This window comes from Triplophysa dalaica, chromosome 8 (genome assembly GCF_015846415.1).
Source record: "Triplophysa dalaica isolate WHDGS20190420 chromosome 8, ASM1584641v1, whole genome shotgun sequence".
Lineage (NCBI taxonomy): Eukaryota > Metazoa > Chordata > Actinopteri > Cypriniformes > Nemacheilidae > Triplophysa > Triplophysa dalaica.
In genome coordinates, this window is record NC_079549.1 from 4,793,554 (window position 1) to 4,808,176 (window position 14,623).

A 14,623-nucleotide genomic window follows, 5' to 3' on the forward strand; every position below is an offset into this window, starting at 1 on the left:
CAGGTGCATGCACATAATCAAAGGTTTTTTGTGCACAAACTACACTGAAGAAACTGATATTGGATCTACTATCATATGCCGGTCACTGTTTTTAGTCTTTAATAAGATATAGCATAGTGACAGATATGAGATTACAAGGAAAGAAAGAAATTGTATTATTATTTGACAGTCCACCTTTATTGCTGAGACTTAGGGAGAACCACTGCACAATTTCATAAAGGAGTGGCGCTACCACTACGCTGTGGCCTTAAGATTAAAGGTCACATGAATGTGTAATAAAAATAAGAAATCCACAACCTGTGCTTGTGAACATCTCTGATCAGTAGCTATGTTCAAATTAACACAGTTTAGCGCTATTTATAATTAAGATGTGCTTTGGTCAAGTGGGCAAGTTTTGCTAGTGTAACAAATAAATGGCCTTATTACAGTAAGCTAACACAATTTTAACCCTGGACAAAAAAACTTCTTATGGGTCAATTTTTCAAAAAATTGAGATTTTTACATGATCTGAAAGCTGACAAAAGAAAAAGAGGAGGTGAGTTTTTGACTATGGATGTGGTCGAAAGTGGACAAGCTCGCCTGTATTTGGCGTCGTCCACTTGTGATATGATAATTGGAAAAGCTACATGCAATTGAAACTTTGCCCTGTTATTTATTTTTTCAATTACACCCATATGCCAGCCGAGGAAAGATTGTCAGTCTCCATTTGAGATTCATTAAGAATCAAATCCAGAGCTAATGTCATGAAAATGCAACGCTTCAGTTCACCGCTAAGAAGCCGCTTGACCGGACGGGCGATACCCGGCTGAGTGTGTAATGTAATTGTGCCTCGGTATCACAGACGTGTGAACTCAATCTCTCTCACGCCTCAACGCTCACCGCTGCATAAATGCAGAATATCACATCTGCAGTTGAGGAGGTGCCACTCATCAGAGCTGAACCGTGATACGATCGAATGCTTATTTGTGGTGATTTCAGCTAGAAGTGATTGTTTTACGAAAGGGTCCCGAGAGCTTATGTGACCGAGTAAATCGTTTAGACACAGTCCATCAAACCTCATTGGCGTGCAACGCTATTAACGATGATACAGATAGTGAATGCATGGAAATAAAATCTGTGCTGTTCTATGAATGCTTTACAAACACATCAGGGAAATATGAAAATGTGACTGTTCTTTTGCATCATTTAAGGTATGAAAGCCTTATTCTCTATTTTTCATGACCACATTCCAGTGTACATTTTAAAAGTCATATTACCTTTTGGTAAGTTAATTTTGACAGAATTTCCATCTTTCATTTTTGTTTATAGTGCCATTTAAAAAAACAAAAACAAATAAATATCACCCTTCTACCTTTTTCCCAACACGGCCTCTACCTCGCTGACCTCTGGACAACCCTGAACTTCTGATTGTGTCATTTGCATATATTCCCAGACTCCCAGAAAAGGATTATATCCTAATGACAATAAGGGACAGATCCAAAAACATTCCCAGTGTTCCTGTGGGATATTATAGCCTGAGGCTAATATCATCTCTGCATTTAAATCCACTATGCTGAAACTCTGACTGTGAGGTTTTCATACAGAGAACAAACATCAGCATGAATTCACACATAGTGTTTCAACATCAAATATGTATATTTATTCAAGACTTTGAACCCACATTATGTTTATTTAATTTTTTATACAATTTATTACAATAACAAACAGCACCTTCATTTCAGAAAGATTTAAGAGAGGTAAAATGACAAATATGTACCTGCTATGTTGTCTATGTTGCTTGTTACTGAGATAAAGTAAATATCTGGAAAGGCCTACATTTTTATGCATATTAATTGAAAAATAATGGTGTGGGTCCAATAAAACCGCAAACATTGACTGAGTAACTAAAACATGAACACCACACAAGACATGGCACAATTTACATTGACCAAACACTGTGCATATTTTCAAAATAAGTTAACATAGTAATTCTGTACCCTATTTACCAGTGTAAGAAAAGTATAAAGGATACTGTAAAGTATCTGCCTGTGTCTGTAAGGTTAGGCTAATGAACTTGCACCTAGCTTCTGATTTAACAGACAAAAGTCAGACACAAACACAAGCCCGTCTGACAGTCTAACACTTACTGTGTTATCTCCAGTAGCCAAGCAACACTGACGCCTTTAACCAAAACACAGGCATGGAGCCATAAGAAATCAATATTCTGAGTCACAGACTGGTCAAAAGGCATTTCCACAGGACGCTGATCATGTTTGGGTGGATGAACAGAACAAAAGCAACGCCACTGCCAGTTTGGTAATTAGTGTTTAGTAGGTGGGCTAAACTTGTCATTCATCTTCAGCCAAAGGTGCCATGTTTCCAACAGGCGTTGCCACAGGAACACCAGCTGGTGCCGGGGACCAGCTGAACCCGGCTGACAGCCAATAAGGCAGATGCACGATGACCTGCAAAGGCTGCTGGGATATCTGACACAGATTTACCCAGACAGCTGGGTAACTGGTTGGCAGGGACTGAGAGGGGAAAAGCTTTAAAGACCGCTGTAACGAAAAGCTGCACAGATGAAGACAAAAAGAACAGATGGATCGGTTTCGGGAGGTTGTAAAACATCACTGGATACCGAAACCAAACTTGACAAGAACCTATCAAAAACAATAAATCCTGAAGAAAGATTAAATGGCATTTTTTTATTTTATTCATCTCGATTTTATTGTAATTGATGGAGGAAGTGATTTTCCTCACACGAGAACTTCGATTACATCATCAGTGAAGAACAGTTGTTTATAATGATGTTGTATCCAGAAATTTATATGAGTGAAAAATGAAACAGAACAGTGGGAAATAAAAAGTTTCATGTTCTCCTCAGAAGCTTGGCACTACATAAAAAATTAGAGGCTTCTCAGGTTAATCATAATAATAAGTCGAACGGCTCTGCCACTCCCTACCGCAAAGTCACAGACAGGAACAGTTCACCTGGGTTGAATTCATTTAGCCTGCGCCATTGCTCATGGTGGCAGAAGGTGACTACTCTGCGATTGTCATCCTGTTTCGCACGAGCCCCTTTCCCCGCAAGCTCTTGATTAGATTACTTCTGCCTGTCCCAGGGGCGGCACCACTCTCTGAATATTAGCCCATAATCAGCTTGAGGAATGATCTAATACCCGGCATCTAATGGCAACTCGTGCGACGGCTTGCCTTTCTGGAAATTAATTTGGCCTTTTCACCAGCACGCCGGTGAAACTAAGCCGAACCTCTCTAACTCTCTCTCAAATTCTTATACACACACAGTACATTACAAAACTCACAACACACAAATAGCTACGATATGTATTCGTTATGTCATTGGATCACAGAAAAGTCTTTAAAAGGTTAAAAGTAACTGCAGGAAGGGTACACCACGTGAACTGTTGTCTCAGATAAGGGAAAAACTGTGTTGTTTTTATTACTGCATTCATTATGTATGATTTAAACAGCCAAGTTTACGAAAAACAGCTGTTCATCAGCCTCCAGAACACGCACTACAGAAGATGGGGTATATGAATGCGATTGGAATTCACGCGAAGATGCCAAAATAGTGTTCAGTTTTTTGCACGGATCAATTGATTCGCTTTATAATACGGCAGTATAACTTCAAGGGGTAGGGATTATTTTGTTGCCGAGTGTAGTACAGTTTTTGACTTTCATTGATTTGACTTTCATTAATTCAACCAAATGTCTTCATAAGTAGGCTACCTTCTTGAAAAAAAAACAATGCCACCCACATCTTGGATGGAATGGTGGAGAATAAATTAACAGAACTAAACTAACGCTCTAATATCAAATTAAATTAAAAAGACTATATCCCTTTCAATAAAATTTCATGAAAAGTCACAAATACTGGATTTAATATTTGTGTGCATGTTTTAATTTATGACCTATAAGTAACGTTTAGAATGAACAAAATGCAATAAATAACAGAAATACTAAATAACAGAAGAAATGAGGATATGGTAAAAAAATGGCCCCTATCTATACTTTTGGAATCTGTCCCTCAAAGAAAAGTAGCTGAAGACCCCTTGTACTGTATACACAGATGAATCTGAGGGCAGAACTAGAATCTGTATATCAATGTTTATTTTACCAGTGGTGTGTGCAACTGTACATATTTAAATTACATGTGCTTTACCATTTTCTACTTGATTCAATTCTCTCTATAGATGATTTTACCACAAAATAGGTTACACATCGAGTGTAAAATGCGAGTGGTAATGTATTAGATCACATACCCTCTTTATCATCGTGTCGTATGATGGCGTCCTGGATGACTTCTGGAGGCATAAAGCTGACCCTCTGTTTTTTGCGGTGGAAGGACCGGGGCTTGGGGAGGCTCTGCTTCTGCAGCGTCCGCTCTCGCTCATAGTAGAGCCGCAGCTGCTCGCACCGCATGCGCCTGACCAGCCTCTGACGCTGGCCCAACGGCAGAGACTCCAGCAGACACTGGTCTATCTCCATGTTCTGCCTGAACACGTTACATAGCTGAAAACAACCTAGAAGGGGCAAACAGAGAAGATGTGAGGGTGGATTGAGTATGTATATTATAGACACACTGTAAAAAAGTCACCTATTTTAACTGGAAAACTTCAGTTAAAGGGTGGTGTATACTTTCAAGTTAAATCAAGTTCAAATCACTTTTAAACTGACTTAAAGGGGTAATATGGCGCGAAGACGTGTCTTTCTGTGTCTCTGGTGTGTTATACAGTAAGTTGCGCATGCATGTATTAGACATGCAAAATTGTAAAAATGTAAGCGTTGGAACAAAACATGCATTCTATCTAAAAGCAAATGCTCACCCAGAACTGCCTTAAAGGCCTTCGTGGTACGATCTGACTAAGACCATCCAAATGTATACGCAAGTCAGTACTTTCAGTACAATTGCTTTGGAACCTGATGTTCCAAATATGGTAAGAGGCGTTACATTTCCGTCACAGGCTTGCAGTATTCGACCAATCACTGGTTATCTGGCCAATCATAGCATACCTCGCTTTTCAGAGCTATGAGTTTTGTTAAATCTGCACGTTTCAGAGAGGCGGGGCAAATTGGAGATACAAACATGCACGGTATGTGGAAAATGCACCACTTTTTAACCTTAAATCGTGTATACATAGTGAATTGCATCTAAAACAAATTATAATATTCGTTTTAATCATGTCATATGACTACTTTAAAAGTCCAATGTGTCGTTTTTTGGAGGATCTATTGACAGAAATGCACAAAAAGCTAAGTCTTCAGCAGCGTTGGAGGTAACTAGTAACAAAGTAATGAGTTACTGTAATTGAATTATTACGTAAATACATCTCCTTTGGCAAAGAAGCGAAAATGTCATCAAGACGACATCTTAGTTCTGTGTAAGCCACCGTAGTGCTTTGAAAGGGAGGGGTGAGCTAAATGATGTCGCTAAACTTCATACACTGGACTTTAAAAATCTGGTTGCATTTGGTATCGTTTAAAAAATGTAGTTTAAACATTTTCAACTTTATTATCATTTAAATTAGGAGAACTATGAAAGTCAATATGATTTAACTTAATTTAAGGCTGCTTTTGAATGTTTAAGTCGTGCAACGTAGTGGCTATATTTTTGACACTAAAACCAGGACAAAACCCATCCCAGACAGAGAGGTTTGTGTATTCTGCAAAGCTAAGTCCATTTAAATCTTATCTGGCAAATGCTGCTGAATAGCATGTCTGTTTAACCTTGAGAGAGCCGAGATTCACCCTACACACAGCGGTAGAGAGACATAATTATCATGACTCTGCATTTCTCCTACGCTGTCGTGGAACAAGCCAAATCTCTCTTTATACACACTGTACAGCAAAAGAAGTGCCGGCCAAATGCTTTGGGATCTGCAGGGGGTTGTAAATAAAGGTGCAAATTGCACCCGCTGAGAGAAATACTGTAGGTTACTGTAGGACATTCATTTCAAATGAATGCAATGCAATAAAGGTTAATTATGAAAATGTGGAGAAATAAACATCAACCAAGTCTTCTGTTCTTTCTCTGTTAATAAAAAAGCATGAGTGGGTGAACACACACAAAACAAACATGACCATCAGTGAATCTTCACGACAACAGCTAGAATAAAAAAATGTCATAAAATGCAAAAGGTAAATAGGATTTCAATGTTGTGGAAGACTGTCATCGAAATGAGAAAAAAAATGGGAAGTCCCATTATAACTACACTAGTCAAAAGGTCCCGGCAGTGTTGTCATTAACATTTTTGTGCCGGAAACATCAGTGTTTCGCTCAATGCCACAAGTGGACGTATCGCCATTTCCATTTAAAAGGAAATTTTTACTCTGATAAATAATTGAGGGCTGGAAACGTTTGAGTCAATTTAGCCGCCCTACTCCTTAAGGTTCATTTGCCGCAGCTGCTCAGTCATTCCCGGTTTCATCTCCAGCCTGCAGCTGAGCTTGCGCCAGACGCACACATCATACATTATGAACTCATTCACCACCCATCTCTCTCAGAGAGAAGAATGAGAAAGACACACACAAGAGTGAAGCTCGCATTAGGAAGAGATTCAGAGCCCTAAAGTTGCAGCTAAAAAGTTTGTATGGATTTCAAGGAGTTTTCTTGACCTTGCTAATGTGACCACTTCTATCACACAAATCACGGCGCATCAATCCCCTTCCCCTAGGCCGAGTTTAAGAACGCCAGCGAAAAGGATGACTCGCTCTCTTTCTCACAGGCCGAGCTGTAATTACTCAGATAATTCAGGTCACCAAGCCCTTCGACCAGGGAAATATAAGTCTGAAAGTCTCCCTTTGTAGACACACTAAAGAGGAAGGTCTTTTCCGCTGTTTTTCTCTGGGTACATTTTTAATGCTCTGAGATTACTTTGGCATTCCTTATAACTAACGTTTAATCATGATTATTCTAATAAAGAGAAGTGCTGATATATAATTTGTTTCTATCTAGTAGAACTGACCATGAAATCAAAGCTCCTATTCTATTCTATTCTATTCTATTCTGTTGACAAAATCTATTGAGAAGTGTTCACGCCATGTGTAGTTGCAAAAATAAAAAGAGACCAACAATGGTTTCTAGTCTAAACTGTTCACATTGTCAGAATTATGTGTTGCTATGGCAACACTGAATTGTATGTTTTTAATAATTATCACATTCATTTTGCATTATGACATAAGCCTACATTTAAATGGGCAATTATATGAATTATTAACCAAAATATTACAGGCTAACCACATTTACTCAAAGTCGGTGCCATTCTGTCAGAGCTCATAGAAAATTCTGAGTTTACAATTGGTAATTTTGAGTTATTAACTTTTTTTACGGATTATGGTAGTTCCGACATCGTGTGAACAAACCCATACTGTAAATATATGAAGACACAAAAAAAAATGTGACAAAATCAACAGGGGATATAATGGTTAAATGGAATATGTCAAGTGAAAGTAACTAAGAAAGTTAAGATTCTGTTATGATAAATTTAAGAATATTTCTACCTTCTTAATTGTCACTGTAACCATCGCTCTGCTGCTCTAACCTCAAGTTCTTGTCTCTAAGGAGATAAGAGGTCAGACACATAACACTTAAAAAGGCAATTTAATGTAACAGACTATTGGGACCATTTATAGCTGTGAGTGAAATGTTAAATAATCTAATTTGCTCTCTAGCACATCAAATGGAACACCACTGGAATACCACATCTGAACCTCCTTGGGTTTCCGTAGAGGCGTGGAGAAGACATTTTTCAGTGACAATGACTCGTCTTTCAGAGCCATGGCTTACATTGGAGTAGCCCAAAACACCAAACAACTCAAAACAAAAGTATTCTATTCATTTTGTTTCTAAAAAATTGTTAATCTAAAAAAATTAAATGCACCAAGAAAACATTTCAATAAAGCAAACAGTGTGATGAAGAACCCAAAGAGAACCATCCTTCCCTTGGCAATGTGATGAACACAAACAGTTTCCTTTTTCTTAACGTGGGCATTGAAAGATACAGACTGTGGAGAAAAAGGGGAGCATGACGGATGCATTCAATCTGCTCTGAGAGAGATAACAATCTGCTAACAGCATCACACCTGTTGAAACGGACACTGAAGAACACAATTTGCATATGATCTGGTGGGAGGAGGGGTTAGGCTGTTATCATACCAAACAATCTAAGAATGATAAATGAAGTGACATATGGAATATATGAACTTGAGAAAAAGTTCAGTTGAAAACAGCCTCCAGATAAAGACAAAAACAGATGCAGGCAAACAGACAAAAGCTGATGCCAAACCACAAGTAAGCAGAAGCAGTAAAGCAGAAAAGACATCCTAAAATAATATCATTGTTTCATTGTTGAATGCTTCTGTGAGAGGTAAAACAAACATTTATATTCAAAAAGTCAAAAAGGCCCTCCCAAAGTATTGCAACATCCACCCATCTCCCCGGCTCATCTCTTGTCGTTTCCGGGCTCGGTGCACTCGCCCCTATCAGGGGGAGAGTGTTCTGGGTCCGGAAGGAACCGGCGAGTTTTGAGCCCGCTCCCTGTACAGCACGCCAAATACGCATATCTCATCTACCCCCTACCGCCATCATTATTATTTTGCATAGGCGAACTCGTGAAATACATTTGTGTGATGTCAATAGGATGATTCAACACATAGGCACAACAGATTCAAAAAACAATTTTTTATAAATTTTCCATGTATGCTCAAAAACTGTACTTTTAACAGGGTTTTTACCTATTTTTTAAAAAACGGTAAAAAAAAAACGGTAAAAAAAGCCTGCAAATTTACAAGAACAACATGCTATAAGGATTTTACGTAGATTTTTGTCACCACAGCTGCCGGAATTTTCAGTTTTTTACAGGATCTTTTTTAAACTGCCTATATTTGAAATACGGTAGAATCTAATTGCAAACATTTTTTAATTTTTACAGGAAATAATTATATTTTACATATTTTATATTTTTCAGGTGCCCCAAATGCTATTTTTTTTTTTAAATATGCAGTACAATCAGTTTCATCTCTTACTACCTTTCCACTAATTCAACATCTTTCAGTTGTATCTGCAATGGAACGGGATGCAGAAAAATAATTATTCATCCTTCAAATCTTCTGATCCTTTTCTCTCCATTCTGAACAGACTTCTCTCTCTCTCTCCTGCTGACTCAGGCTCTCTGCTCTGATAAAACTGTGAAGATTAAAGACATTTCAGACTAAGCTTTTGCAGTTAAAAAACCCTTTTGTCCTTTAAGATTCCAATTACCCAAAAAACAATTCCTTATTTCCTCTTCTTTGTCTCTTCCCTGGAACGCTAGAAGGAGAAGCCACCACACGAGCCCCAGAAGAACCGGATTACATCTTTACACATAAATGCAGATACAACGGAGTTCCTGTGTACCTGCGGCATCATGTGTGCTCATTGATTTGAATGGATTAGACCTTTTAAAAACCCTTTTTACTGACTCTAGATTGCACATCAGATTTTAGGTATCTGATGCTTTTTAATTTGTTTGTCATTTTTGGGCTGCCATTTATGTGAGGTGTTCACTTCATGATCAGATTTTTTAATCTGGTTTCATCACTAGTTTTTATTAACAACCCACAAAACATACAACAATTACCTTACATCGTCATGCCTGATACAATTCAGCTTCTGCCATTGTTCTTTAAATGTCACCCCCTCCAACTCTGATTTCAGCAACACAAAGAAATTCCAGAGATTCATACCGATAATTAAGAAAGCAGGATGCCACTTCTGCTCATGTCATAAATGCATTCTAAGATGACTTAAAGACTCCATAAATGCTATAATTGCTACAGTTCCAAAGCAAGATTTAAACTCTGTGCATTGACCTTCAAACATATGGCAATGTCAAACCCTGTAGGATTTCCCACAGCTCTGTTTTAGTGCTGCAGTGTTGAAATCCTTGTAACGAACACAACGCACACTCAAAAACAAGACTGCAGTAACACTGACATAGATAATGAGCTGTGAGCTTTCATCCCACCCTCTGCCTGCTATCAGCAAGCTACAGATATGTAGGACAGTGGGACAGTAGAACAGTAGAATGGCACAACATACAGTATAATCTCAGGACTGCGCTCATATTTCTGAGAGAGTCTTTCCCCATCCACAAATTTGAAACATCTGATCTTCATTCTTGGCTGAAAGAGACTTTTTGCAAATGCCAGGAAATAGGTTGACATTTTAATTTAGAGAAATCATAGACAGAGATGAATAGGAACTGATCATTCTTTTGTACATGGAGAATAAACAATTAAGTACGTCTTTTTCAAGTACAGTTGAAAGAAAAAGTATGTGAACCCTCTGGGCTTACTTGGATTTCTTCATAAATTGGTAATAAAATGTGTGCTGATCGTCATCTAAGTCACAACAATAGAGAAACACAGTCTGCTTAAACTAATACTGCACAAACATTATACGTTTTCATGTTTTTATTGAACACAACATGTAAACATTCATAGTGCAGGGTGGAAAAAGTATGTGAAACCCTAGGCTAATGACTTCTCTAAGAGCAAATTGGAGCCAGGAGTCAGCCAACCTGGGGTCCAATCAATGTGATGAGATTGGATGTGTTGATTAAAGCTGGCCTGTCCAATAAAAAACACACACCAGTTTTGAGTTTGCTGTTCTGAAGAAGCGTTGTCTGATGTGAACCATGCCTCGCACAAAAGAACTCTCAGAAGACCTACGATCAAGAATTGTTGACTTACATAAAGCCGGAAAGGGCTACAAAAGTATATCTAAAAGCCTTGATGTCCATGTGTCCACGGTAAGACAGATTGTCTACAAATGGAGAAAGTTCAGCACTGTTGCTACACTCCCTAGGCGTGGTCGTCCTGTAAAGATGACTGCAAGAGTACAGCGCAGAATGCTCAATGAGGTGAAGAAGAATCCTAGAGTGTCAGCTAAACACTTACAGAAATCTCTGGCACATGCTAACATTTTTGTTGACAAATCTACAATAAGGAAAACATTAAACAAGAATGGACTTCATGGGAGGACACCACGGAGGAAGCCACTGCTGTCCAAAAAAAACATTGCAGCACGTTTGAAGTTTGCAAAAGAGCACCTGGATGTTCCAAAGCACTACTGGCAAAACATTCTGTGGACAGATGAAACCAAAATTGAGTTGTTTGGAAAGAACACACAACGCTATGTGTGGAGCACAAAAGGCACAGCACACCAACATCAAAACCTCATCCCAACTGTGAAATATGGTGGAGGGGGCATCATGGTTTGGGGCTGCTTTGCTGCCTTAGGCCCTGGACGGATTACTGTCATCGATGGAAAAATTAATTCCAAAGTTTATCAAGACATTTTGCAGGAAAACTTAAGACCATCTGTCCGCCAACTGAAGCTTAACAGAGGATGGACAGGACAACGACCCAAAGAATAGAAGTAAATCAACAACAGAATGGCTGCAACAGAAGAAAATACGCCTTCTGGAGTGGCCCAGTCAGAGTCCTGACCTCAACCTGATTGAGGTGCTGTGGCACGACCTCAAGAGAGCGATTCACACCAGACATCCCAAGAATATTGCTGAACTGAAACACTTTTGTAAAGAGGAATGGTCCAAAATTTCTCCTGACCGTTGTGCAGGTCTGATCTGCAACTATAGGAAACGTTTGGTTGAGGTTATTGCTGCCAAAGGAGGGTCAACCAGTTATTAAACCCAAAGGTTCACATACTTTTTCCACCCTGCACTATGAATGTTTACATGTTGTGTTCAATAAAAACATGAAAACGTATAATGTTAGTGCGGAATTAGTTTAAGCAGATTGTGTTTCTCTATTGTTGTGACTTAGATGAAGATTAGAACACATTTTATGACCAATTTATGAAGAAATCCAAGTAAGCCCAAAGGGTTCACATACTTTTTCTTTCAACTGTACATCTGGATGCTTACAGGGTTGCGACTGGGAAAATCAATTCTAATTTGCAATCAGAATCGAAAGGCTAGGAATCGGATCTGAAACAAAACAAATAGATACAAATTTGAAAATCCTGTGTGCATACTTTAAGAAAAGTACACGCCTTGCGTGATCTGCTGATATCTCAATAAAAGCCCTCATGAAAATGAACAATATTTTTACTATAGTAAGCATAGTTTAACTATAGGATTTGCATTAAAATGCACAGGTACCACAAATTAACCATAGTTTCATTATAGTTAGAGTTTACCCATGATGTAGTTCAGCTATGGTAATAAACATAGAATCATGTTTTTCTGATTTATTAAAATGTGTATTTATACAAAAAACAATGCTCATAAATATAGATTTTTTTAAGTCAATAAGCATGCTAAATGACCATACAGGTTGATATCTAAATGTTTAACTTCAGGTGTGGAATCAAATCTAATGCTAATAAGAAACAAAAATAACTAGGGACAGAATTACACTCTACAGGTATCTATTTGCACGTTTTAGTAAAATAAATATCCAGCAGTGAGACGGAAAGCAGTTTGGCTTCATACATTAGTAGAACAGCAGTATAAGACAACAGGCACAAATGGGATGTTCCAGTACTGTTGGTCCCAGCATGACTGGATGAACCAGAAATGAACTTCTGTATTTCTGTTTTATCTGCTGGCTTTCTTTCAACGCCCTGCCAGTCTAAAAAGCCATCAGCTTTCATTCTTCTCTATCTTACAGCCACTTTACAGTCGCATCCGCCTGCTGTTCTCTCCATTCCTGATTCTGATTCAATCATCACCTTTTCCAGCAGTTTTTTGCCCCATTTTTCTTGACTTTCTTCACGCTGCCTGAGTCGCGCTGGCTTCTTTATGGCCCGCTGAGAAAATCCATAACTGCTTTAAAGAGGAATGTATTAAGTCAAACATTACCGCCCACCCTCAGCCGCATCCTGAAATTTGTAACAGAACAATCCTCTTTCAGGTAAAAATGGCAGTCGCAAACTATTTTATTCCATGATGTGACATATTTCCAATAGAAATAAAAAAACGGACAGAACTTAATGTACATTTTAAGAGGGTTGTTCAGGTTTAAAGCACAACCAGTTCAAGGTCAAGTTCAACATGGAGAGCATCTCAACATGTCACAAAAGTATACAATCAAACATTGGGACACAAATTTGTTTACTGTCATATATAACCTAAATTATACAGTATTTATATTCAGACACACCTACAGTGTGTCACGGCTTCTGGAGTTGATGACACCTCTGAGTGATTCCGAGATTGTAAACATGCCACTCATGTGTGACTGAATGAGGCAGGAAGTGTGCGGTACGGAGAAGAAATGAATGACAGGAATCATGGGATAGAGAGAGGGAGATGAGTGAGGTTTCCTCCAGTCAGCTATTGATTTACACTGGAATATCTCCTGAGCTTCTGTTAATATAAGAGGCAGGGGAATAAGAGGGCATAAATTAAACAGAGAGCACTCTCACTTTATCTTTAAAACACAAACATACGCAACACTATGAACAGTGCGCTGACTCAAAAAATTCCTTCTTTTTTTCCACTGATGGGATCAGACATGTTTGGACGTACAAAACTTTCATATGCCTGCACTTGTCTCCTTTACTACATATCAAAACTGAATAGCACAAATCACGCATATCGCCACACATACGCTGTATGGTAACACACACAGGGTTCTGCTGGCTCTGCAACGGAGTATGCGACCTTGTGCGTCCTCTCACTATTTGTCTCTGGCACAGGCCACCGTGAATGTCCCTCTGTCCAAGCACTCACAGAGGTACAAACTAGGGATGTCCAGCACAGTGCAAAGTCAATTTTTATCTGGCTTCATATCTGCCTGCTTTTGAGTATTCCCGTTCATAACTCTAGTTATAGGAAGTTTACAAGAAACCTAAATACAATTTTTTTGCAATTGGGCAATGCAAATGTCAACCTTACCGTGAAATAAAGTTTTTACAGAGATTTTTACAATACTGATAGCACATAGTTGGTGGTATAAATACCAATATGAAGTCTCTCCTAAAGTTTTCAAACCATTTTCAAGCATGATATTCAGGCGATGGCTGCTTTCAAAATTGTCACATGCATAACAGGCCATATTCCTCATAAATGGGCATATGAAATTTTAAATTGAACTGTTTTATGTTCTGTAAAGAGCCATCCCTTCTCCACTTGGTGCATATTATTGCTGCTGGTTTGTGCATTATAACTCACAGAAATCTTTCAAAGTTTTTTTTATAGAAACTTTGTGCATAGATTTATAGTTTTATGATGTCTGAACTCAGTCAAGAGGGGTTTAGGAAAATATAAACAAATGGTCCAACATATTGGAAGTAAATACTAGGGTTGACCCCGAATACTTGAAGATTTGATTTTAATAGGAGGAGCATGTTTCGACTACCAATCTCTCAGTTGGATCTTTGCAGAGGTGTTGTGCAATGTGGATCATGCCATTTTGGTTATATGGGTAGTGGCAAAGCAGACTGGCATGCACTGCGCCGCCAAAAATATTATTTATGTAAAGAAACGGGACCTTTTTTGGGTTGGGTGCTGAAACCCCCTGCGCATCTGAGCACGAGGTCTGGCTACGACCCAGCGGATCATGTCTCTCCGCATCTTCTCTGCTGTGAGACCGCTATAGAGAATGACTCACAAAT

At 38.6% G+C, this 14,623-nt stretch overlaps 1 protein-coding gene across 5 annotated transcripts in view; it reads right to left on the reverse strand.

Annotated features, from left to right (window-relative positions):
• myo16 (myosin XVI) overlaps window positions 1–14,623 on the reverse strand; it is a 158,896-nt gene that overhangs the window by 115,577 nt on the left and 28,696 nt on the right. For all 5 annotated transcript variants that reach the window (XM_056754901.1, XM_056754900.1, XM_056754899.1 and 2 more), the window contains exon 2: window positions 4,263–4,523. In XM_056754901.1, coding sequence (XP_056610879.1) covers window positions 4,263–4,488 — 226 coding nt within the window. In that variant the 5' untranslated portion in view covers window positions 4,489–4,523. The remainder of the gene's footprint in view (window positions 1–4,262; window positions 4,524–14,623) is intronic.